General features: G+C 41.6%; 1 protein-coding gene across 5 annotated transcripts in view; it reads left to right on the top strand.

Annotated features, from left to right (window-relative positions):
• The first annotated feature begins 1690 nt into the window (after window positions 1-1690).
• The window catches only part of atp11b (ATPase phospholipid transporting 11B (putative)), a 47294-nt gene continuing 21935 nt past the window's right edge, over window positions 1691-27049 (top strand). For 4 of the 5 annotated variants that reach the window (XR_004609414.1, XM_034531610.1, XM_034531609.1 and 1 more), the window contains exons 1-19: window positions 1691-2064; window positions 8806-8922; window positions 10151-10240; window positions 12852-12932; window positions 13341-13448; window positions 14357-14485; window positions 15758-15861; window positions 16841-16888; window positions 17316-17380; window positions 17904-17985; window positions 18081-18231; window positions 20022-20219; window positions 20510-20668; window positions 21058-21245; window positions 23129-23197; window positions 23330-23403; window positions 23646-23749; window positions 24611-24792; window positions 26721-26924. Coding sequence is in view for 4 of the 5 variants with exons in the window: in XM_034531610.1 (XP_034387501.1) it covers window positions 2038-2064; window positions 8806-8922; window positions 10151-10240; window positions 12852-12932; window positions 13341-13448; window positions 14357-14485; window positions 15758-15861; window positions 16841-16888; window positions 17316-17380; window positions 17904-17985; window positions 18081-18231; window positions 20022-20219; window positions 20510-20668; window positions 21058-21245; window positions 23129-23197; window positions 23330-23403; window positions 23646-23749; window positions 24611-24792; window positions 26721-26924 (2180 nt within the window). In the remaining variant the exon portion in view is untranslated. The remainder of the gene's footprint in view (window positions 2065-8805; window positions 8923-10150; window positions 10241-12851; window positions 12933-13340; window positions 13449-14356; window positions 14486-15757; window positions 15862-16840; window positions 16889-17315; window positions 17381-17903; window positions 17986-18080; window positions 18232-20021; window positions 20220-20509; window positions 20669-21057; window positions 21246-23128; window positions 23198-23329; window positions 23404-23645; window positions 23750-24610; window positions 24793-26720; window positions 26925-27049) is intronic. The other variant, XM_034531611.1, reaches the window with a different exon arrangement.

The raw sequence follows: 27049 nt of genomic DNA, 5'->3' as shown, positions 1-27049 counted from the left end.
ATGCATTTTCATTCTGAAATGGAGCCACACAATCAATCAAAGAAAGTGAGAAGTCTTGAGTGAGCAAGGGACAATGATTTAAAGTGCTTCAGCTCATATTCAGACTTACTGCAGGGGATTAGAAATAAATTCACTCTGGCTTAAGACATCTAAAAATCATTTTGAGCAAACTAATGCACTTTAAGTCTCCACTCAGTTGGCTTTTGTGTCGAAGAGTATTCAACAATTTAAAAAGTGCCCAGTAAGCGATCTAGATATGACTCAGAGCCCTGCGTTATCATCTGGTGATGTGGTTTCTGTAGATGGCATTGCCCTGGCATCCAACACCACTGTAAAGAATCTCGGTGTTATCTTTGATCGGGACTTCAAAAATCAGGCACATATTGTCTCAAAAAGATGCAGAAAAGCTGGTTCACGCGTGTGTTACTTCTAGACTGGATTACTGCAACTCCTTATTATCAGGCTGCTCCAATAAATCTCTTAAATTCCTCCAGTTAATCCAGAATGCTGCAGCTTGTGTACTCACAAAAACTAAGAAAAGAGATCACATTACTCCTGTATTAGCTGCTCTGCAGTGGCTCCCTGTAAAATCAAGAATCACATTTAAAATTATTCTCCTCACCTACAAAGCATTGATTGGTGATGCACCATCATATCTTAAGGAGCTTGTAGTAGCATATTGCCCTACTAGAGAGCTGCGCTCACTAAATGCGGGGATACTTGTGGTTCCTAGAGTCTTCAAAATTAGGATGGGAGCCAGAGCCTTCAGTTATCAAGCTCCTCTTTTATGGAACCAGCTTCCACTTTCAGTCCGGGAGGCAGACACAGTCACCTCATTCAAGAATAGACTTAAGACTTTCCTCTTTAATAGTGCTTATAGTTAGAACTGAATCAGGTTTTCCCTGGTCCAGCCCCTAGATGTGCTGCTATAGGTTTATAGGCTGCTGGGGGATGTTTTTAAGATACACTGAGCACCTATGTCCTCTTCTCTCTCTGCTTATGGATACATTTACATCTCTCTATTGCACTTTACTAACTCTGCTTCCTCCCCGGAGTCTTTGTGACTTCACGTCTCATAGGGTTCATTGGACCTGGCTTTGTCTGATGCCTCCTGCCTGGTGAGCCGGCCTCCTGCGTTGGCCCTGCTGATTGTATACAGAACTAGCATTACATATATTGAATAGCAACACAGCAATATATGAAGTCATCCTACAGCATGGGATGTACGGTAAGGGCCATTCAGCACGGTATAAAAAAAGACAAACAAGTGTATTTAGAGCACTTGTCTGATGTGCTCCACAAGTATTTATCATCTTCAAATGTTTTACTCATTATAGGTTTTAATGGTCCCTGTCGCTCTTCAGATGTTATTTTTTAAACCATGGCCGGATTGACTTCCTAGAAGACACAGAGACAAAAAAATTGCTCCTTGGTCTCCATCAGCAATATTATTAGAAATAGCATTGATATCATTGTCTAAAAACATGATTTTGAGGCAGAGCCCCTGAGGTCTTAATAATGACATAAATGAGGACTCCTGTTTTATTCAAGTGTGCAGGGAGCCACAAATACACATTTCAGAACACAATTATAGTTACATTTCGTTTGAACAGTAGCCTATCCATCTATCTCTCTCTCTCTCTCTCTCTCAGGCAGGGGGCGTTGAGAGGCCGCTCATGAGCAGCAGTGTGTGCACAGAGTTGTGCGCTGGAAGGAAGAACAACCGGTCGTGGCAAAACAAGAGATGTAGTGGAGAGCTCGCCGGGACTCCGTGGCCAGCCGTCTGTCACTTTTACCGGGAGACCATCCGACGAGTTGTCCGACGTTACTGACGAATGGAAAGGACCGGATTATTTTTGTTGTGTTTGCACGGTTAACGTTACACTGCGTGGATGTGTCGTGTAATGCGACCGAGAAGAGCTGCTGCCTTCGAGGGGAAATATATATCTGGTTCGGGACGCGTTCTCGCTGGGAGTAGCTAGTCGCTAGCGCGGGGCTAGCGGCTGCGCGGACCACTTCACACCGTATTTGTCGAGGATGCTCCGGTGGATACGACAGCAGCTGGTAAACCTCCCGGCGTTATACCTTTCTCACGACGCTAGCGCCCGTTAGCTCTCGACACCAGTCGCACGGGAACAGCGGGGTCAACTTTACTCTGGTCACATTTAACAAGCTAACCAACTAGTTAGCAGTTGACGGCGCGTGCCGAACCGTGTTGCGTGATAACAGTCAGGTGGAGGTGACGCTAACGGGGCTACCTTCCCTACTTAGCTAACACGTTAGGACAGCTCCGCTCGATGAAACATTCATAACAAGCAGACTGGGTTCATCTCAAACTTGAATTGTGAGTTTGTGATGTTTGCTCGCATTTTTAACCACATGTAACCGTTTTAAAGAGCAACCGTGAGTTGACGCTAGCGAGGTGGCTACTTGATAAAGTTGAACCGCGTCGCTAACTCCTCTCACCAAACCTGCTCTCAGCTTCTCATGTAGTGACTCCTTTATTTGTGCCAAGAAAGCCAACGAAATAATGTCAACAGCTGCTTAGTAGTAGTTTTAAACTTTTTATTTTATTTGGATGTAACTTTCATACATCCTTCTTTTCTTAATTTCTTTGTATAAGTCGCAATGCGCTGGCTAAAACTGAACGTTTAACCGGTTTTGAATGATTTAAATAAAACGCTTCGAGAGCATCCTGTATTTGCTGTAATCACCTGTTGTTTGCCTACAAACATGGCCGTGTGGCGACGCCTTGGAGAGCAAACGACAAATGAGCCCCAGTTCAGAGAGTGAGTTCCAGGGGCAGAGCAGACACAGGTATGCTCGAGGGATGGATGGTTTGTTTTTCAATCATGCTGCAAGAACGCAATGGTTATTATATGTTTGGGAAGTTTGGATACGAACCTGCATTGGCATGTAGTGTAAATAAATGAGTTGTGTGACTGGTAGTTGGGTTGTGTGATCATGTGAGAGGGGGAAGCCCATGTGAGTGAATGAATGCATGCATGTTATGAGATCAGTCACACGTTGCTCACACTGTTGTGCCGTAAGTTTAATCAATATTGAGGTGTTTCTGGGCTTCCATGGCCTCTTCCTTAGGTACATACAGTATACCCTGCACTTTGAGTTGGGGTAAAGTGACTATTGGTCAGCTGCAAGTTTGTCAATCTGTTCAAAAGAAAGTTTTCTTTTCCGTTTTTGGAAGTTAATTTTGGTCTTTTGTTGAAGAGCACCACGGAGAGTTGAACTCCATAAAACATGGTAGCCTCCTGCTAATTTGAGATGGCCCGGTTCCTTTGACCCATCCCTTTATAGTTGACCAGTTAATTAAAAGCAAATTTGTCGTGGGGCATTTGTCTGACCTTTTTTTTTAATCTGGAAAGTACTGCAGTTATGTTTATTCATCAATCCTTATCAGTTTCTCTCTGGTGACAGTGGACAAAAAAGAGGAGGACACGGTGAGATTGTCATAATCTGACAGACTTTAAATGTTAGTCTTCATCTACCAAATTGTACTGGTTATGCATGCTTTGACATCCTGTTCCGCAACATTGACATGGAAACTTTTAGTTTTCTCCATTATTCCGATGGGGATTCCTCAATCAAAGCTTTATTTCCAAAGCAACATATTGCATATTATCTGACAGCATTGCATATCCTGTGAAACGTATGAAGATGTGCACGCCTAGACATATGAAACAAATTCAATATAATGAAATGCCTTGAAAAAATAATCTCTGATCATATATAGTTTTATAAGAAAGACGCTTGACAACAACAAGAAAGTCAAATGGAAACAGACATTTCTATTTATTCTGTTATACCCGTATAGAAGTCAAATAACAAAATATTGCACTCCAGATATCACATTAGGTCTTTAGCTCATAATTACTGATGGTCCTCAAATATGTCAGGCTGTTGTTTAAGAAGGTACAACCCCCATGCATATCATCTAAACAAGTAAGTGAACAAGTTAAAGCTTGCTTTGAAATAACTGTTCAGACTATAATAACTTCAAATAATAACAATAATGTAAATATTGGGAATTGTTGGTTTCCCAACAGTGCATGAGTGCTGTTTTTGGGTGTAAATACATTTAGTGATATATTTGTCTTCTGTAGAGTTAAATGACAGGATGCATGTCTTGGGAATCTTTAATACACTCAATCCATTGCCATTCTTTATTTATTTGTTCCTCAAGGTCTTTTTAGGCTAAATGCAGCATGACACATTTTTTTTTTTTTGTGTAACATGTAATTATGTTGTTTTTAGAAGGATGTACAGGTAAGCCTCAGCTCAGGGAGTTGATTCTGGATAGGCCATAACAGGAATGGTCCTAAATCTTGAATTATATTCAATATTCATGGCATTTCCCATCTAATAAAAAGGGACATTTAACACCTCAGTCTTAAAGATAATCGCTGTGTGAGATTGCTATACATTTTGTGGGGTTATTTATTGTCTGGTGCAGACATCGCATTTGTTGTGACAGACGGATTGATGTCATTGGACCAGTTGGAGTGTTTCTGGGTGGTGAAATGCGGGTATATCCTCACAACGGGCCACGTTTCAGCATGACATGTACATTTCTCTCATTCTGTTTCTCTTTATGTAGATTCTTCAGGGGTCATTTGAAATGTAGCTGGATCACCTTAACTATGCATTTCTTTGCTTGTGGTGATGGGATCCAGAGACATTGCATTACATTTCATTTAGCTGACGCTTTTATCCAAAGTGACTTACAATAAGTGCATTCAACCATGAGTACAAACTCTGAACAACAAGAATCGAGAAAGTACAATTTCTTCAATAAAGTTAAACTACTAAGTGCTATCAGTAAGAGCCCTTTAAGTGCTACCAAAGTGCTACTACGGTGCTACCTTCCCCATTCAAGGTATAGTCGAAAAATATGTGTTTTTAGTTTGCGACGGAAGATGTAGAGACTTTCTGCTGTCCTGACGTCAATGGGGAGCTCATTCCACCATTGTGGAGCCAGGACAGCAAACAGTCGTGACTTTGAGTGTTTAGCTCGCAGTGACGGAGCTACAAGCCGATTTGGCAAAAGCCGAGCGAAGTGAACGAGCTGGGGTGTATGGTTTTACCATGTCCTGGATGTAGACTGGACCCGATCTGTTTGCAGCACAGTACGCAAGTACCAATGTTTTAAACCGGATGTGGGCGGCCACAAAGTAGCGGAGGATACAGTCGCCAATAGAAACATTTTGTCATATCACCCAAACTCCGATCTTGTTCCATAGATCGATAAACTTCGAATGACTGGATGTAATCAGTCTTCTGGATGTCACTTGCTCAACACAAAGAACCAGAAGCTCACAGTTTTTTCTTTTTTTCTGTGTGAAGTGCCATTTGCCGTACACTAAAGCACAGACAACCATTTCTTTTATTGAAGCTGCCCTGAGTGCGTTCAGAGCCATTGGCTTAGGTACTTCCCTTAATTTTTACACAGTCACATCTTTGTTGCAGTTACACATGGCCGTTTTCTATGAACTGAGCAAGCACTTGAACTACCTTTTTTAGCTACTGTTGGCAAGGATGTTAATTATTAATCAACTTAACTGATAGTTGATTGATGTGGCGTGAGCTAGAATCTCCTACTTCTCAGACTCAGTCTGAAAAACTGTGTGGAGAAAGGGAATGATACATTTTGCCCACCTAAGACAACCATCAAGGCTCTGTACAGTAATGTAAACAATTTTAAGTAATGTGTTTTCTATAGGTACAACATTGCCATAGTCTGTGTGGGGATATAATAGAGGAGCGATATACGATGTTCAGGGCATTAACATAGCATTACTATGGCAGCAAACGACTATTTAAAGTGGAGTAATGTTTACCTGAGCAGATGATGAAGTCTGTGTTGTTGTCAGAGCTTCTCCTTGCCTTGTGGACATAGCCATAGTTAGCTATGAGCCGCCATTTAGATGCTCCCAGTCTTTTGTTATGCAAATGTATAACGTTTTTTTCAGCATTTATATAGTATATTTACATAAATACAAACATAGACCTGTTTTTTTCTTGAAGAATATTACACCTAATGAATTTCCAATATTTACTCCAACACCCAGAGTATCAATCAGTAAAGGGAAGAGACAAGACTTTAGAAAGCAGCAGCAGATGGAGAGCTTAAGAGGGAAACAAAGGCAGTAATAGTTTACATGTGTCCCTGAACGTGTGTGTGTGTGTGTTGGAGATACGTCATAGAACATTTGCAAATGATTGTAAGCACTTGCTTTAACCTTCAAGTCAACACGTATGACATTACCAGAAAATAATGTTAGAACGGAGCAAGAAGGCAAAGTGTGTCTCTTCTGTTTTATTCTCTGTATAAGAATGACTAACATTAGCTGATCATATTATTAGCCTCTCTGAGGTTAACCAGTCCTGAACACATCTTAGAAACGTGGCTTACGTAAACTGATACAGCCACATCTGATTTACATTTGCATTTGAAAGATATGATATATCTGGTATTTTCATTAGATTAACAGTGATTGTGGATCACCCAAATGTTACTTAGTTACTGTGGTTATGGGTGTGAACCTTGTGTTGTGCCAGATATTGTGATCCACACTTGAGTGTAGTTTGTCATATTTTTACCCTTTCTTTTTGTACATGTACAGTGGGTACGGAAAGTATTCAGACCCCTTTTAAATTGTTCACTCGTTGTTTCATTGTAGCCATTTGCTAAAATCAAAAAAGTTAATTTTATTTCTCATTATTGTACACTCGGCACCCCATCTTGACAGAAAGAAAAACTGAAATGTAGACATTTTTTCAAATCTATTAAAGAAAAACTGAAATATCACATAGTCATAAGTATTCAGACCCTTTGCTGTGACACTCATATTTAACTCGCATGCTGTCCATTTTTTCTGATCCTCCTTGAGATGGTTCTTCTCCTTCATTGGAGTCCATCTGTGTTTAATTGAATTGATTAGGAAAGGCACACCTCTCTATATAAGACCTTACAGCTCACAGTGCATGTCAGAGCAAATGAGAATCATGAGGTCGAAGGAAATGCCCAAAGAGCTCAGAGACAGAATTTTGGCAAGACACAGAGCTGGCCAAGGTTCCTAAGATCACAGTGTCCTTCATAATCCTTAAATGGAAGACATTTGGGACAACCAGAACTCTTCCTAGACCTGGCCGTCCAGCCAAACTGAGCAATCGTGGGAGAAGAGCCTTGGTGAGAGAGGTAAAGAAGAACCCAAAGATCACTGGCTGAGCTCCAGAGATGCAGTAGGGAGATGGGAGAAAGTTCCACAAAGTCAACTATCATTGCAGCCCTCCACCAGTCGGGGCTTTATGGCAGAGTGGCCCGACGGAAGCCTCTCCTCAGTGCAAGACATATGAAAGCCTGCATAGAGTTTGCCAAAAACACATGAAGGACTCCCAGACTATGAGAAATAAGATTCTCTGGTCTGATGAGACCAAGATTTAACTTTTTGGCGTTAATTCTAAGCGGTATATGTGGAGAAAACCAGGCACTGCTCATCACCTGCCCAATACAATCCTAACAGTGAAACATGGTGTTGGCAGCATCATGCTATGGGGGTGTTTTTCAGCTGCAGGGACAGGACGACTGGTTGCAATTGAAGGAAAGATGAATGCGGCCAAGTACAGAGATATCCTGGAAGAAAACCTCTTCCAGAGTGCTCTGGGCCGAAGGTTCACCTTCCAACAAGATAATGACCCTAAGCACACAGCTAAAATAACAGGAGTGGCTTCGGAACAACTCTGTGACCATTCTTGACTGGTCCAGCCAGAGCCCTGACCTAAACCCAATTGAGCATCTCTGGAGAGACCTGCAAATGGCTGTCCACCAACGTTCACCATCCAACCTGACGGAACTGGAGAGGATCTGCAAGGAAGAATGGCAGAGGATCCCCAAATCCAGATGTGAAAAATCATCCCCAATCATTCCCAAGAAGACTCATGGCTGTACTAGCTCAAAAGGGTGCTTCTACTTAATACTGAGCAATGGGCCTGAATACCATATTTCAGTTTTTCTTTTTTAATAAATTTGCAAAAATTTCTACATTTCAGTTTTTTTCTGTCAAGATGGGGTGCTGAGTGTTAATGAGAAATAAAGTGAACTTTTTTGATTTGAGCAAATGGCTGCAATGAAACAGAGTGAACAATTTAAAGGGGTCTGAATACTTTCCGTACCTACTGTATTGGAGCAGGCAGATACATTGTCTTGCTTTCATAAACACATATTTAAGCTTTGTCTAATTGGTTAAAATCTGTCAAGTCCCATACTAACCTCTGCTGCACCAGACAACTATTAATGATAATTACCTTTGGAAACAATACAGGAACGTACACCTTGTGGAATAGATGAAGCTTCAAAATGTTGCCCCAGGTAGATTGTAGTGTGCTGTAGACTTCCAGGCAATTGGCATCTGCTGAATGCCAATTATATAGAATAACTTGCTTTAAAATCAGGTCATATTGTTGCATTCCTTTTGTACCCACAGTATTCACTTTTCAATAATAGGGATGGAACAATGAATTGATTATCGAAGTAGTTGTAGTCGTCTCTGTCAATCAGCTGATCAGTTTATCGACTAATAGTTTATACTCTCCACAAATTGAGGTCATCATTTCTCAACACTTTGTCTCGGTAGCATTGCACTACTTATTAAGATAGCTTTTTTAGCAACTGAAGTTGTTTACATATCAGTATGCCTACTATAAAAAGAGTTGTTATGTAAGTAACCTGTTTTACCTCCTTTTCCTCCTTTTCCATTCGTCCCTCTTTTCTCTGCTCCCTCTCCTCAGGGCTTTGACCCCCCTCATCAGAGTGACACCAGGACAGTTTATGTGGCCAATCGTTTCCCGCAGCATGGCCACTACATACCGCAACGCTTTGCTGACAACAGAATCATCTCCTCCAAGGTACCACATGTTGTTAAAGCCAGTAGTGGTATTTTCCCCACAGAATTATCCCCACGGAATTTCATAGTCAATATGACATTTTTTTACTATGCTTGATAGGATTTATGTAAAAAAAATAAAAAATAATCAGTAGTTCTGGCATGTGGGGAGAGACAGATAAGGGGTGAAGCAGGATTTTTTTTTAATAACAGGATCCACTCGGACAAAAAAAGGTGTTTGTTGGTTCGAGGATAGAGGTCAGTTAGAAGATTGACTGGAGAAAGCTCACAAAGCTTGTGCTGCCTGCCACCAGCGTTGTGATTGATTAGCTGATTAAATAAAGACTGTAGGGTCAAGTCACCAGGCTCTGAGTTTAAATGATTCAAGTCATGCGTCTTTAGAGAAAGAAACACCTCAAATAAAAAAATGGTGGAGCTGATGAAAAAACCTAAATGATTACTTAAATGATCTGATGTCCATATTTTGTATCAGCCATGCAGTGGCAGGATTACTACAACAATGTTTTTTTGTGTCTTGATATACCAGACAGGTAAACTTAATATCCTTCAACAGCTAATCCGTGGTATTCAGTTTCTTAATGTGCCTGTTTAAAATATAGTCTGAAATAGAAACTAGTTTTACCTGCCTTTTTATAAACATATTTATTTTATACTTATTCTTACATGCAATTCCATCAAGCATTCATGAGGAATTAAGAGTCTCAAATACAGTAGGGTTGTTAATGTACACACATTTAGTTAAATTCAGTTTATTTTGTATAGCACAATATCACAAATTTGCCTCAGAGGGCTTTACAATCCGTACACATACGACATCCCTGTCCCAGGACCTCACATCGGATCAGGAAAAACTCCCCAAAAATAACCTTTCACAGGGAAAAAAGGGAAGAAACCTTCAGGAGAGCAACAGAGGAGGATCCCTCTCCCCGGATGGACAGATGCAATAGATGTCATGTGTACAGAACAGTTGTGTTCATACTTAGGTGTCACAGTACGGTGCCAGTTTGGGACCTATTAATTATACTGTGCATAAACATTTGAAAATAACTTGTGAGAAGAAATCACCATGGAGACTAAATTGCATTCAAATTTGCAGGCCCATTGGCGTCGAGGCTAAATAACAACTATATCCCTCCTCTCAAATATGTCTTTTGTTATTGAAACCCTCAGATACCCTGCAGCTATTTCTTAGTCTTTTCCCTAATTGCTGTTTTCTCTTTCTCTTTCAGTACACAATTTGGAACTTTGTCCCTAAGAATCTGTTTGAGCAGTTCAGACGGATAGCCAACTTCTATTTTCTCATTATCTTCCTTGTACAGGTAATAACACGCAGAAATACACATATACACTCACATTTCTTTGCAGGTATATGTTTGCCTCTCAGATGGTGATGAGTCTAGCGCAACCTCAGTCTTCCTGGCCTTAATACAAGTGTGTGTGTGTGTGTATGTGTGTGTGTGTGTGAGAGAGTCATCGACTTCTAGGGACCAGTGGCGAGACAAGTCTGCCTTTGTACTAAGATATTACACCCACACGCTACGTTATGCGTGTCTTCACAGCCATCCCGAAGCATTAGGCCTTCACTAAGCATCAGTCAGCCAATGCTGAAGGAGAATTTGGCTTTCAAATGTTCAGCCTTCTCCTAATTTATTTGGGCCCGTGTAGTGAAGCCTGAGGAATTGACTTCACTCTGTCTAAAAAAGCTCTCTTTTCAACCACTCACCTTGTCAGCGAAGCTGAAGTCAGCTTAGTCACAAATCACTGAATGGAGGACCTCTTTTCATCTTGTCATTGTGAATATGATGTTTTCTTACATGGCCAATTTTACAGTTTTTAGACAGGCTTTGATGGATTCCTCGATAGTTGTTCTGAACTGTTACTTCCCTTATCAAACCAAGTAATGTCTTGGACCTATTATATAGACGTTGTGCCTGGTCCCTGTTCCAAAGAAGTCAACTCAAAGTCAAGCCATCTGACCTCAAGGACTTCCCACCAGTTGCCCTCACATCCCATGTGATGAAGGTGCTGGAGAGGCTGGTCTTGGCCCACCTTCGGCCGCAGGTGAAATCATCACTGGATCCTCTGCAATTTGCTTACCAGCCTCGTGTGGGAGTGCACAACGCCAACATCTACCTGCTGCAACCAGCTCAGTCGCACCTGGATGGAACCGGTGGCTTTGTAAAAATCACTTTCTTTGATTTCTCCATTCAACACCATCCGACCACTGCTGCTGAGTGAGAAGCTGCGGGTGGTGCGGGTCAACGCGTCCACCGTCTCCTGGATCAGTGACTACCTCAAAGGCAGACCACAGTGTGTCCGACTGGGCCGCGTGCTGTCTGGAACGGTGGTCAGTGATGTTGGAGCCCCACAGGAAACTGTTCTGTCTACTGTTCACCCTTTACACCACTGACTTCCAGTACAACTCAGGGTCATGCCATCTGCATAAGTTCTCTGATGACTCTGCAGTGGTCGGGTGTATTAAGATTGGACAGGAGGAGGAGTACAGGGCAGTAGTGGATGACTTTGTGGAGTGGGTCGACAGAAATCACCTGCTTCTGAACGTGGCCAAGACCAGAGAGATGGTGGACTTCAGGAGGAAGACGACGACTCTACAACCGCTGAGAGTTCTGGGAGAGGATGTGCCTCAGTACCTGTACTCTGTGCAATGACAATAAAGTTGAATCTGAATCTGACATGGTGGAGGAGGAGGATGTGTACATGGTGGAGGAGTACAGGTTCCTGGGTGTCTCCATCAACAACAGACTTAACTGGAAGGCCAACATCAACGCTGTGTACAAGAAGGGGATGAGTCGACTCTTTTTCATGAGGAAACTTTGATCCTTCGATGTGTGCATCAAGATGCTGGAGATGTTCTACCAGTCTGTTGTGGCCAGTGCTCTGTGCTTCTCCGTAGTCTGCTGGGGGAGCAGCATTGGAGCCGAAGACACCAACAGACTCACTAAACTGGTGAGGAAGACCGGCTCCATTATTGGCTGCAAACAGGTCTATCTGGAACAGGTGGTGGAGAGGAGGACACTGAAGAAATGATTGTCCATATTGGAGAATCCGGACCACTCTCTCCACCACCAATGCAAAGACAGCGCAGCACTTTCTCCAACAGACTGCTTCAGCTGTCACAAGGACAGATACAGGAGAACATTCCTGCTCACTGCAATAAGACTGTATAATAAATCACCTCTGGCAAGATCCTTCTCAAATTAACCCTTGCACTGCTTTCACTTTATATTAGATACACTCGATACATTTTTATTTTTACATTTTTATTTAAATTCTTAAATGTAATATGTCCTGCCCTGCTATTTTATTTCATTGTATATATTGTAAACATGCTTGCTGCTGCTTCAAACAAATCCTGACCCCCCGGGATGATTAACTGTATCTATCGATCTATCGTTTATGTAAAGAGCTTAGAGCTATGAATGTGGTTCATATTTTCTGTCAATTACCAGGAAGTAGATACAGTTATTGACAGTAACTTCAAAGGTTAAAATGTAACCAACTGAGTAATGATAGAAACACTAAGAGGACATATCACTTTGCTTCCGTGTCCTTTGTTCTGCCTTCTTCACTAAACTACTATATGCTAGTCTGCAAAAAAAAAGTTCATGTGATCTTTTGTAAAAATATGTTTGTAAATGGATGGATGAATGAATAAGAAGTAAAATAGTACTGAAGGGTAGAGTTTTTTTAAACATTTGCATTGAAGGATCCTGTGTGTGTGGGTAGGGGGGGGGGGGGCTGGCAGTTAAGAGGATTTCCTGTGTGACACATTAGCCACTACTTCTCTCTGTTGTCTTTCTACTTCACTTGTTTTCTCTCTAACAGCACACGCCCACTTTTACTGAGTCTCTGGTACAATTCTTCTTGTTCAAAATCTCTTCAAGCCTGCCTGTATGTTTGTCTTTCCAGTTAATGATAGACACCCCAACTTCCCCAGTCACCAGCGGCCTGCCTCTCTTCTTTGTGATCACAGTAACTGCCATAAAACAGGTGAGGTCACACAAGGACATCATAGCTTCCTTTTTGTTGGGCTGAAAATGGGGAACTTATGTATACCTATGTGTAGTCGTGTGTTGACTACTTATTTATCGTAGTCAACATATGATGTTTCAACTTTAGTTTAGTATTCAGTTTAAGTCAAATTGATTAAGAGAACTTAAACTACAATGTCAAATTTATGAAAATGTGAAAAGGCTGTATTTGATTCAGGATGCTTTATTTACAAACCAGTAAAGAACATGGCATTGATATGAAAACATGTGTTTCTAATAACTTAAGCAGCTATTGGTCACTTCAGTTGATCAGTGACTAGTTGTGTCATCACCGCGTCACCCTTGTTAATCAATAATGCTCTAGGGTTGCTGTATGTGATCGATTACTGAACACACGTCTTCGTAGGGCTACGAGGATTGGCTGAGGTACAAAGCAGACAACGAGGTGAATGGGGCTCCCGTGTTTGTGGTTCGCAGTGGAAGTCTCGTGCAGACAAAATCCAAGAACATCAGGGTAAGATGGCAAACACTCCACCCGAGAGAGAAGTGTTGCTCTTTGTTTGAGATCAGCACTTTCCCTCCACCAAAACGAAGCATCATGTTTGTTATTGGGGTATAACTTAAAAGTACCTAAAAATAGTTTTTTTCACAGCTAACCACCATACATACCTTCAACCTGGCTGTTAAATTCCTGCTACTCGAGGCAGTGTTTCTGTAGATGTAATCTGTATTGACTGTGATACAGTACTAATACAAAAATGTATTTATTTTTATTATTAAGAACCTGCACACAGTGCTGGTATCTGTGGGGAACACCAGGAGCAAAGTTGCAAACAATATTGCGACTGGTGTGCTTTCTGCATGCCACATTAATTAGAGCACACAACGCCAAATTGCCTCAAACTTACCATATGAAAATTAAATATATCAATTTCAAAGGCTATTTGTGCAGCGCTCACTCCACATAAAACGCACTGGGATTCATCACTTCCAGCAAACCTCACGGAGAACAGTGAGGGCGAAACAGCATCACTGATCTGTTTTAACCCAAATATTCTCTTGTCTAATTAAAACATAAAAACTCCGTCATCACGTTGTTCACAACCAGGCCTGTTTGTAAACGGCTTGGTAGCACCGTTACCTCCACTTCACCCGTTTCTCCTCCCTCTGTATGTGTCGAGTATTAGCACAGCACTCAATGAAACACAAGAGCAGAGGATATCAACTATTGTGGGACATTTTAGCAGTAGCGCTCATAATTCTGACTTTATACTTTCTACGGTTATTTTCTTAACGGTTAGTTGACAATAAAAAAAGTTAGGTTTATTTACAAAAAAAGGAAATTGGTAATTTAATATAACACCCAAGAGCAAAAAAATGCAATTAACATTAGTATGTGTGTGTGTGTGTGTGTGTGTGTAGGTGGGGGACATTGTCCGCGTGGCTAAAGACGAGACGTTCCCAGCTGACTTGGCGTTGCTGTCGTCTGATCGTGCAGATGGCACCTGTCACATCACTACAGCCAGCCTTGATGGAGAAACCAACCTTAAGGTCTGTCTGTCTGTGAGACAGAGTATATCCTATAGCTTTGGGAGTATATCCGAATCTGGTGGTTTGCCAAGTAGAAGTCAAGCTTTGGGGTATTGGTGCATAGACTAGAACCAGGGATGGAGAACAGTAAAAATAAGAATATTAGAAAATACTATTTAAGAATCTTGCATTTCAAAAATATGTACAACGTAAGTGTGGAAAAGGAAAGAACAAAGCAGGACTGTGCAAAAAATATATTCTCCGGGATGCCCAAAGATATGTGAGAATATCTGGGGTATGAAAACTTTTTACAGACAGACCTTTACTACTTTTTGTGGTGCAAACAACCAAGCAAAAGTTTAGTCAAAAGAGTTTACATTTTTGTCCCTTGAGGCATGTCAAAAGTGTGAATGCTTTACCAAAACAGATTTTAATCTTTTTAATCTAACCATTGGTCAGAAAATCTAGTTTGATTGGCAGACCTCTGAGTGTCTGTCATATGACTAACGCCAGCCTGTGAGTGTGCCATAAGTGTGCATCTCTTGGAAAAAGTATTTAAATGACTTGGATACGATAATATAATTTAAATGTTTTACATATCTTATTTAGAAAGTCCTCACCCCGCCCCGTCTCCACCCACACAGTCTTGCCAGAGGCTATGTTGCTTAATAGCCTCTCTAACGAGATGTTGGTGCTTCTGTAACAGTTTGATTTATTCTGCATGGTGGGTTTTTAGTATTGGCCTAGATACGCATTTGTACAATCTTTGAACCTTTCGATATTTTTATAAATTGCTGTCAGCTGCGAGGAAATAAAAAAGCCCAGCTGTGTTTGGGCAGGGTCCGAATATTTTGTGTGTTAAGGAAGGTCAGTGTTAGAAAGTTAACAGTGGGTCGACACTGAAAGGCATTCAAGGATGTTTCCCTTGATGCTAGTGAAGGTAACAATGTCACCTACAAGACTGCTGATCATATCTTGATGGTACCTGGACTACGGTACTTTCCCCAAGAGTACAGATTCTGCAGTGGATGCAATGCTGCATTGCACTTACATGTGTTACTCAAACATTAAGCAATTTCTTCCACCTGTTGGTTTGCTTGAATAGGTGAGCAGATTCATCTCAGTCACCCCACATTTTACATTTTCCCTCCATATAGTCAGAATACCAGTTGAGGTGCAGCCTCCTCTCCTGTAGATTCAATTGTCTCTAGCATGAACATCTTTGTCCAATTCTAAAAAAAGGTGTCCCTTTCGTCAGCCTTAACTGTATTTGTGTGTTGTGAATGTTTGTAGACTCACTTCTCTGTGGCGGAGACATTGGTGTGTCAGTCGGTGTCCCAACTGGAGGCTCTGCAGGCTGTGGTGGAGTGTCAACAACCGGACGCTGACCTGTACAGGTAACGCGTACCTACGTGAACACACCTTCAGCATGAGAGAACAAAAAGTCCAACATCAAGTCACATTCAATAAACAAAGGATAGTCTCTGTTAAACACATACTCAAGCATTAGAATGGAACATTTTGCCAGCAATGTTTTGTGTTTATATACGTTTTATTATAGCTATTTATTTGTACTGTAAGTATACTGTGTATGATTCCTTTTAATCAATTTGTTTTTCTGTAATTCCCAGAAGACCCCTGGAGGTCTCCAGATAACACTTTAAAAGCCATATGATTAAAACATGGTAGAGATATGTTATTAAATAGATGATGAATTGAGATGGCTTCATCGCCTCTTCAACAACCCCTCTTCCTCTCGTCCGTCTCAGCTGGCTACTTGAGGATCAATCAGTGTATTTCTAGATGAGGCAGTTTTCTCCCTTCCCCCTCTCCTGGTTTCCCTCGCTCTCTCAACACTTGCTGCATTTAAATGCACTTAACTAAAGCAGCCATTGTGAGCTTTCCACGGTAATCTGATTTCTTCAGCATCATATTAACCAGAAACCTGGTTTCTTTAATCAGGTTAGGGGATTAAGAAAGACATTGTTAGTATACAGCTGGAGGAGCCTGATTCTAGTCACTACACCAGGTTGCTCATGGTGTTATTATTATGTGTGCATGTGCATGACCAACACTCCAGATAGGGAACGTATCACTGTGGCAGCAGAGTGAAAAGTAAGGGCTGTACTTTTAAGTCCAACTGATATTGACAGTTTCCCATGCTTTAACAGTTGTTCTTTTGTTAACATTTCTACACATTCTCACAGTTAACATGAAGCTGTTCGCCCCAGAGCTTAGTAAACATGTTAATGAAGTGCATGTCAAAGCCTTTCTCATAGTTCTTGCATTTACAGGATTTCTTCCAGTAGCCCGGTTACCGGTGTGCATGTGATCGCAGTCGCACCACTCAACTGAAATGCCTTTGGTGTTTTCCAGGTTCGTCGGTCGGATTACGGTGACTCAACATGGAGAGGAGATCGTCAGGTGAGACCGGATTTATCCCGCTGCTTTTCCTAATGACTGAATGAATAACTGTGATCAAGCTGATAAACGCACACCATCAATAAGATGAGCATTGGATACATGGCCTTCTGATTGGTGAAAGGCCTTATACCAAAGATACCCCATTAGTCCAATAAAATTGAACAGTAGAGAAAGGGCTTTTAGCAGAGCGTTACAAAATGTTTCAAAATGAGAAACCACTGGTCTAAAAAGAGGAAGATGTCTTCATATATTTAATCAGAAGAAGCAACATTAACATAATTCATAACATATACAGAAGATGTGTGAGACTCATGGACTGTTGAGTGTTTTGAGTTTATATCAAGACCTTACCGTGTCTTGTTTGTGCCAAAATCCTAATGCCACATCCATCTTTCTCTGTATTTATGCTGTTGTTTGCTTTTGTCAGGTCGCTGGGCCAGGAGAATTTGCTGCTGAGAGGAGCCAGGTTGAAAAATACCAAAGAGATTTTTGGTGAGACAATACAGTTGATGCTTGTAACAGACACACGGTAATTAATTCATAATCAACACATACAGTCAATACACTGTTTTGATAGCAGCTATGGCGGGAAATTGATTTGTTACAATGTGGGTTTTCAAGTTGAATTGAAAGAGAAAGACAACATGCAGCTGCTCAAGAACCGATTGCTTCTGAATTGCCTCCAGTAGATATTGGAAGCATGATAAATAGCCACGACACAGATGTACCATAAACAAGCCAAACTCAGTTGACATCACGAGTAGGACAATCCACTTATCATATGGCTGAAGTTTGTTTACGTCAACCAAAGACTTTTTGAGCAATGCTCCAATGCTTCCATAGTGGCTTTGTGTATAATGTTGCAGTTGTTTGACGTGGCAAACTTGAGCCAATGACCTACCATGTTCCATGTAAATGTGGTTTCCTATGTTCTCATGACTTCATGACCAAGCCTGTCAATAGTCCAATATCCCATAAGCCCGATATAATACTTCAACCAACTGTACTGTTGCAGGTGTGGCAATTTACACTGGGATGGAGTCAAAGATGGCCCTCAACTATAAGTGCAAGTCCCAGAAGCGCTCTGCAGTGGAGAAGTGAGCACTTTACGTTAACTCTGTGTAAGCAAAATAATGCTCTCTGAGGATGTGGTTAATTTAACATTCAACTTTAAAACATTTTCCTGTGTCAGGTCCATGAATACCTTCCTCCTCATCTACCTTGGCATCTTGCTGTTTGAGGCCATCCTTAGCACCATCTTGAAGTATGCCTGGCAGGCTGAAGACAAATGGGACGAGCCTTTCTACAACCAAGAGACTGAACAAGAGAGAAACAGCAGTCCGGTAAGTTTTTTTTGCATTAAGCATCAGACGAATGCATTCGTATCGATCTTCCTTTTGTAAGTAGTGCAGGCTCTCAGCCCCAGAGGTTTTAGTTGACATTCCACTTCTGTCTCTTTCTTTGTTTCTCCGCTTTCACATCGCCAAATAATAACAAGCTTTTTCTCTCTTCTGCCAATATAAGTTTATAGAGAGTCAGTGAAGACAAAAAGATGAGTCCCCCACTGTACACCGAGTCCTTGACGCGTGCTGGTAGGGCGGTTTTAGTATGTGTAGATTCTGTGACAAGGATTAAGAGAGAAAGTGTCATTCATGGCGACAGTCTGCCGGCCTATCAGCCTACCTGCCAACACTAATCAGTCAGAGAGAACAGCAGCCTCTATGTATGGAGACAGCGGGGAACAAACACAGTCCAGTGCACTCTTTTTCCCGGAGACAGAGAGAAGAATACCAGCAACAAATGAATGACTGTGTTTTCACATTTAGTATAAAAGGTGCTCCAGAAACCTTTTGGCCCTGCTCCACCGTGTCGATACCCTTTAGCGATGATTGCATGTCTCCATATCACCCACCTCCAGAATCTATTGGTCCTTCTGAAAAATGTCTACATTTAAGGCCGTAAGATTACAATATCCTTTTCCATTAGTTCCCTTTTTTAATGTTTTTGATTAAGCTCAATTCCAGGTCTAACATGTTATAAACCTAGCTTTTTGTATAGCTGCCGATACTTTCTCACTGTGGTCTTCTCTCACTCCTTTCCTGTCACAGCAAGCCATTAACTCTGTAATGGAAATGAATGACCATGGCTGCTTTGATTTAGAAGGGTCAGTGATCAGAACATCAGTCTCTGTGGCTCAGATGTGTATTAAACATTGGTGTTCCAATCTTCGGGTGCATTCACACCTAACCGGTTTGGTTTGATTAAAATGAACTACTATAGTTAATTTTGGGCTGGTGTGAAAGCGTCAATCAAACCCTTGTGCGGACCAAACAACACATACCAGTGTACATACCAGTATGGTTTGTTTGTAGTGTGAAAAGCAAATTAACCAACCGGGGTTTAAGGCTGGGAAATATAGGATTGCAGCTTAACTATAATCCATCTGCTAATAGAATCTGAATCCGCTTGAAAATAATTTGACTCCGGCCCACTGTCATCTCCACAGTTTTGAGCTTGTTCAGCTCCAGGTTGTTGTGAACACACCAGAGGGTCAGCTGTTCAACCTCCCGTCTGTACGCAGACTCATCACCCTCCCTGATGAGGCCGATGACCGCGGTGTCGTCTGTGAGCTTCAGGAGTCTAACAGACCCTGAGGTGCGGTCGTTAGTGTAGAGGGAATAGAGCAGTGGCGAGAGCACACATCTCTGGGGGGCGCTGGGGCTGATAGCCTGGGTGCTGGATGCACAAGCACCCAGCTCACCATCAGTGAAATCTGTTCAGGAAGCAATATATAATTGAACAGTTTAAAGACATGATACCATGGTAACATGAAGTAGTCAGTAGTCAAGTCATTGTGTACAAATACTTGGAGGGAATTTCTTCAAATGTGGCACAAACGTACACTTGGACTGAAGTACATGAACTGATTAGAATGTGGGTATTTCTAGTTTCTGTTCTTTTTCAACCTTTCTCCATCTTGCTTTCAACAACAATCTTACTCGTTTACGTTTGTTACCCTAAAGTTCAGTTGACATTTATCGTCCTTTCTTGATTAACTGCTTGTTTGTGTTCTCATTGCGTTGCCCTCCTCTTGTGTCCCATTCTAATACAGTTTACCCTCATCCCTCTTTAGATCTTGAAGTTTATCTCCGACTTCTTGGCATTTCTGGTCCTCTATAACTTCATCATCCCCATCTCGCTCTACGTTACTGTGGAGATGCAGAAGTTCATGGGGTCCTTTTTCATTGGCTGGGATTTAGACCTATACCACGAGGAAAGCGACCAGAAAGCTCAGGTCAACACCTCTGACCTCAATGAGGAGCTGGGACAGGTGAGGAATACAAGTGCATGGGAGTAAGGATACATATACCTATATGTACACTCACATTTACTTAAAGAGAGTTTTTGGTTATGATATAATGTAGTATGTGTAATATAATGTTTATTATTTTGCAGGGAATATGCCTATTTGGATATGGAACTTAATTCATTCATAATTCAAGTGTTTGTATTTAAGTACATAATGAACCCATAAAATGTCATTCTCATAGGAACTTGAACTCTGCCTCACCTTTAGTGCTCAACAACAAAATACTCAACTTGAGTGTTTCTGTTTTCAAGGTGGAGTACGTCTTTACAGATAAGACGGGCACGCTAACGGAAAACGAGATGCATTTCCGTGAGTGTTCAATTAACGGAGTCAAGTACCGGGAAGTTAATGGGAAACTGGCACCAGAGGGAATGACTGACGATTCACCAGATGGTTCTATGCCTCACCTGGTAAATACAATTACATTCATTTCCTTTTGGAGGACACACACACTCACACACACACACACACACACACACACACACACACACACACACACACACACACTACATCAACACTGTTCTCACTTCTGCCATCAAACAAGCACAACTATAGCATAGAACTTAATTAACCTAAAGTGTTAGAGATGTCTTTTTTCCTCAGGCCATTCATGTAATCAACAATAGATAATTCGGACTAATGCAGTATGAATTTTGGATTGTCAACAGCATGTGATCCAAATGTACAAACATTCATCATAAGCTCTTCACTCAAATCAACCTGATGATGATGACAGTGTGTCACTGTAGAATAAATAATGATGGTGTCTCTTTCTCCATCGTACCTCCCTCTCATCCAGATCGGTGATGAATTGTTGTTTCTCCAGGCGGTGTCATTGTGCCACACAGTTCAGATCAGCTACGACCAGCCAGACTGCCTGGTTGGGGGAGGAGACCCGTTCGCCCATGCAAACGGTTTCTCTTCCAGTCACATGGAATACTACGCCTCTTCACCGGATGAGAAAGCTTTAGTGGAGGCAGTAAAGAGGTGCGGTTACGTTAGAGCTCCATCACTCCTCTTCTGGAAATGTACTGCTTAGGTTGAAGAACCTGCTAAGCCAGCTGGTCGTCTAAAGGCGCCCCAGCCTTTATCCTCACTGTTTTCACCAACGATCACCACTGATACCCATTTCAGCCCCTTTCCGTTGCATTGAGCAAGGTTACCTGGTTGTTTACTCTTGTCTTTTTGGACCATGGCAGACACAACAGCAAACACTAGAACATTTGTCTGTGAGCCCACCCCTCTCTCCTGGTACCGTAGTCCTCATTCTGAGTGGTCACTGGACATAAACCTTAAATGTGTCAATATATAGTTTAACTAATTCTCCCTCACAATAATTCCCTATATTCAGTGATTAAGATGAGTGTATATTATGGTGGCATCAGAATATGCTCATGGCGACCAAATTGGGGTTTTTACCTGGACTTCCCTAATGGCTACTTTTTCATATCCTTGTGGAATTTTGTATTTATTCAATTGAGTTTATTTTGTATAGCCCAAAATCATCCCTGTCCCAGGACCTCACATCGGATCAGGAAAAAACTCCCCAAACCCCCCAGAAAAAAACCTTTCACAGGGAAAAAAGGGAAGAAACCTTCAGGAGAGCAACAGCAGAGCCATGGCAGGAGGCAGGGACACAAAGGCAGGAGGCCGGCCCACCAGGCATGAGGCATCGTGAAAGAGGCCAGATGAATGAGGCCAGGCCTTTGAGGCAGGAGGCAGGGCCATTGTGAAGGAGGCCAGGAGCTGAATGCAGGAAACAGGGGCAAGGAGTCAGGACCCAGGACGAGCTTCAGACAGCCAGGTCCAATGGACCCTATGAGACGTGAAGTCACAAAGACTCCGGGGAGGAAGTAGAGTTAGTAATGTGCAATGGAGAGACGTAAATTCATCCATAAGGAGAGAGAGAGAGAGAAGGAGAGGATCTCAGTGTATCCTAAAACGTCCCCCAGCAAGCCTATAAGCCTATAGCAGCATATCTAGGGGCTAGTCCAGGGCAAACCTGATATGTACATACATGCATACTTTTTAATTCATGCTGCATAGTCTGATCCCAGCTTATGGTATTCTTACCATAACATTGAATGTCAGGCAGTGAGGGGCTGCACCCATGACCCAGTGCCTTAATGCCCCATTGAGCCACAGACAGTGGATCTGTGTTGATAACAACCGAAAGGAGACACAGTTGAAACCATATCCTCAATAATCACATGTAAATATAGCACTCGGTTATTGTTACAACCATTCATCGGAAATGTGACACTATTGGTCAGATTACACAATAACATATAGGGAATACAAATCTTGGCCCTGTGGTCTTGTGTTAAAAGAATGGCTGATTTGCGTTGTTTGATAAAGTGTCTCAAGTGTTGAGTCACAACAATAAGGTCCTGGAATTTGGATCACCTATTTGTTCACCTTCATTTCTAAAGGATGTCCCGCCTTTTTCCAACAGTACAAACGCATGCTAATCATCGTAAGCACCATTCCTCCATGACCTTCAGGAAGATTGATAAATGGATGGATTAATGATTTAATGGTTCTTTTCAAGTTGTCACGCTTCATTGCGATTGGCTCGACTGTTTCAGAGTGGTGATACCAGTGATGTGACGGGTTGAGTGTATTGAGCCAGCTCACTTTGCACCGTTGCACATGCATGACAAGGGCCAAGCAGTCAGTGTGCCCAACATCTACCAATTTGCACTTATTATGTTGGGGTGCTGAATAGCCTGAGGGGAGTGCTATAGCTAAACATGTTAAGTTGTAAAGGCCCCATTCCCTGCAAAAACATCCTAATTGGATCGCCATCCTGTATTTAAAGTTCAAAATGTCAATTTGCCAAAGAACTGCGGTCTGTTTTTTCCCCTCAGGATCGGAGTGGCCTTCACTCGCTGCAGTGGAGATACCAAAGAGATCAAAACATTTGGCAAGTCGGAGAAGTATGTCTAACTCTATTAATCTCTTAAATGACATAAAAATCACAACATCTAGACTGCAGACAGAAAAGCGGTTGTGTAAGCTGAAAAAGTGTTTTCTGAGTCCAAAGTCAGTGCATCTCTTTCGTTCTCCAGATATAAATTGCTCCATCTGTTAGAGTTTGATGCTGACCGCAGGAGAATGAGCGTCATCCTGCAGACTCCCTCAGGTAACACCTTTAACTAGTGCTTTTAGCATTATTGACAAAATATTGACTGCAGTAACTAACACTGAAAACGTGTTCATATGGCCAAACTTAAGACTGGATATAAAATAAAAATGCATTAAAATGGTTTTAGAGGGTGAAAATTATTAGGTTTAGGTTTTTCACAAGTTTATTTTTTGTTATTTATTTGTTATTGTATTTGTAGTATTTCCGCAGTGTATATTTATTTGTATTGCTGTCTTGAGGTGGCAAAGTGCTGTTCACCAAGGGCGCAGAGTCAGCCATCTTGCCTTTCACTACCAGCGGTGAGATAGAAAAGACGAGACTGCACGTTGACGAGTTTGCCTTGGTGAGATTTTATTTTACAAAACTTTAAAATGTGTACGTGTTGTCTCAATATGTTCTCCAGCCGCCTGCAGTATTACTGCTCTATAACACGTCCATTCAGTGGGTATTGGTCGGCAAACCCACGTCACATTTGTTGCAGAAAGGTTTCTGATATGTTTCCAACACTTAATATACAATATAGCTATCGTAATCCTTCAGATGAATGTAGTTTTATTTTTTGGTGAGTCACAAACTACACAGTCTGTTGACTTGATATGACTGTCAATATTCATCTTTCCCAATACAAAGATGGGTAGACAAGTGGACATTTGAGACTCATTGAATGTATTTCATACACATTTGCCTCTTTAAAGAATCTATTCACAGAAAAAAATCCTTCTCAATGTCATAATTAAACCTTTAAATATCTCACTTAAATGCCTCTTGGTCCATATGTTCTGAATTGCATGTCTCCGTGTGCGTAGGCATGGCATTTCCTCGCGTTGAAGTGATTACTTTTGGCTCTGACATCAGTACCCAGGAGTCGGTGCTCTATTCTGGGTTGATTTGTGGTCGTCTACCCCTCAGGCTGGTTCTGTGATTTAAAGCCAAGCTTTGATAAAACAAAATGTTCTGCTCTTTCTCTCTCTGCTTCCGTTCGCCTCGCTTTCCTTCTCATCTCCTCCTCACCCTTCCCAGCGTTAACCTTTCGTCTCTAAACAAGATTGTTCTTTCAGTTTGACATGCATCATTTTTTATCATACCAACTCTTTCTTCCTTTCTCTATGTTCTCTTGTCTTTTTCTTTGTACCCGTCTTATATTCTGACTTGTGTCTCCTGTTTTCTCTTATCTCCGTCATCCACCATCCTCCTCCCGCTGTAGAAAGGTCTGCGGACCTTGGTTGTTGCGTGTCGCCACTTCAGCCCAGAGGAATACATTGATGTGGAGAAGCATCTGAATGCTGCCCGCACCGCGCTGCAGCAGAGAGAGGAGAGGCTGCAAGAGGCCTTCGCCTACATTGAGCGAGACCTGCAGCTGCTGGGAGCAACCGGGGTCGAGGACAAGTACGGAGACTAACAAATATGTTTGAATATATTGGTATTGTCCCTCCTAAAAACTAGTTGTCGTCCTCTTTTTCACATCGAGTAGAAATCTGTGCATGTTCAGCATATTCAAAACAGAAAGCAATATACAATGGATGTGTTTAGGTTCCCCTCTTTGCTCGCCCATAACATAGATGTGTAGTACAGTGTATATTTACTGATGCATACAGGAAGAATAAGTTGCTTTAAATCAGTAATTGCTGGCTTTTGAGCTTTTTACAGTATGGCTACTGTATTAAATTAAAGCCACTGAATGGTATACGTGATTCAATATCTGAAAGTCACTTCAGTGGCCCAGTTATGATATCTAAATCATGTGTTGCCGCTAGCAGTGAGTAAATAACATAGTTATTGTTTAGATAAAACACATGTTATTTATTCATAATTCATGTATTGTGGCTCCAAAATTATGTTTTGGTGGTTTTATTTAAAGCCATGTTTGCTGTATGGTGACAGTGGATGTTGGTCCGTTCTCTACTTTGATCAAGACTGAAATATCCCAACAGCTACGGATAGATAGTCTTTATTTTAGTAAACGTTCTTGGTCCACAGAGGACGAGCCTTCTGACTGGTGATCTCTAGACCTTTCCGCTGACGACAGCAGCAGGTCAACTTTGTTTTTTTAAATTTTTGTGTGAAGTGAATAGTCAAGATCCCCAGAAGGTAAATCTTAACTTACGTGATCTCTTGACTTTTCATTGAGTGCCATTATCAGTTCAAAAGTGTAATTTGTCCAATACTAACCTAATTACATTCTCATTGGCCTCAGTTGCACTTTGTGTTAAGTGCTAATTAGTAAAGGTTAACATGCTGAACCAGGATTGGGGAACAGGGTTCAACATCAGCGTGTTTGCCTTTCATTGCGAGCATTTTGGCATAGTGACATTAGCGTTTAGTTTAAAGCAAAAATGTTGCCTTCAAACACTATAATGGCTGCAGACTCTTAGTCTTGTGAAACGTTTTGTTGCTAGAAAATGGCAAAAGACCATATACGCAATAAAGAAGGGGAAGGCTCGGAGCAACAGAAGTAAAGAATAGTTCACCAAACTAAAGATTATTATGCCACAGGAAATAACCGTTAAACCTACGTGAATTAAAAATAGTTTGACATCAGAGAAAAACTGTGGCATTAAGAAACGCATGAGCGGAATCAGAAAGATAAACACAGTGGACATGAGGATCTTCAACAAACAAACAATGTGGAGTCAGAGGGGAGAAAGATGTCGCCCCCCTGGGCCACTTCTCTGGAAATGAATGTTGATACGTGTTTGCATCAGCTTGCCATCTGCTCCTCCCATAAGCCTCTCTTCTCCCTCTCCATGTATCACTCCCTCCTCTGTCTCCTGTTCAGTTTCTGGATCTGGAATGAATTCTTCCTCCAGCACACATGGAAACAATCAAAAGATCTCCTGTATCATGGAAGACGCGATTGAAATGTCCCTCTGTTTTGAGACGAATGACAATAATGTGATGCTGATGGGCATGGTGGTATTATATCATATTCTTGCTTGGCATGCTCTCCTGGTTTGCCACACCTCCTCCTGGCATTAGAGATGGAGAACATGCAATCATGGACCTTTAGATTCATGTGTTGCTGTTGAAGAAGTCTGTTCAAACTATGGCTACTTATTTATCCAACAATAATGTATGAGCAGGTTTGTTTCTGCCAATTCTCAAATAGATGTATTAAATGATAGACTCTGTAGTTTACTAACAAACCTCCGTGGCTTGACACAGCAGTAAAACCACAGGTATAACTGCCAGCCAGCTTCATCCCTTCACTCACAACAGGTGTACAACATTTTAGTTAATTATTTGTTACCTGTGGATGGATCAGTACATGCAACATGAGTACATGGTTTATGTTCTTCCTCCCTTGTCTCTGTCAGACTTCAAGACAAAGTCCAGGAGACCATTGAGGCTCTACGGCTGGCAGGGATCAAAGTGTGGGTACTCACAGGGGACAAACACGAGACGGCGGTCAGCGTCAGCCTTTCCTGTGGCCACTTCCATCGCACCATGAACATCCTGGAGCTTCTGCAGCAACGTTCTGATAACGAGTGTGCTGAGCAGCTCTGCAGACTGGACAGGAGGTGAGTGTTTCTAATTGACTTTCTTGAATATACACATTGTCTCTTTAAATGCATCTCAAATCTTTGTTTTCTGATAACAATGGAGCTCTTTAACTATTAGATGAAAAGTTACGTTTTATTTGGAT

The sequence above is a fragment of the Cyclopterus lumpus genome, chromosome 4, assembly GCF_009769545.1.
Source record: "Cyclopterus lumpus isolate fCycLum1 chromosome 4, fCycLum1.pri, whole genome shotgun sequence".
Taxonomy (NCBI): domain Eukaryota; kingdom Metazoa; phylum Chordata; class Actinopteri; order Perciformes; family Cyclopteridae; genus Cyclopterus; species Cyclopterus lumpus.
This window is presented reverse-complemented; position numbering and strand designations above follow the sequence as displayed.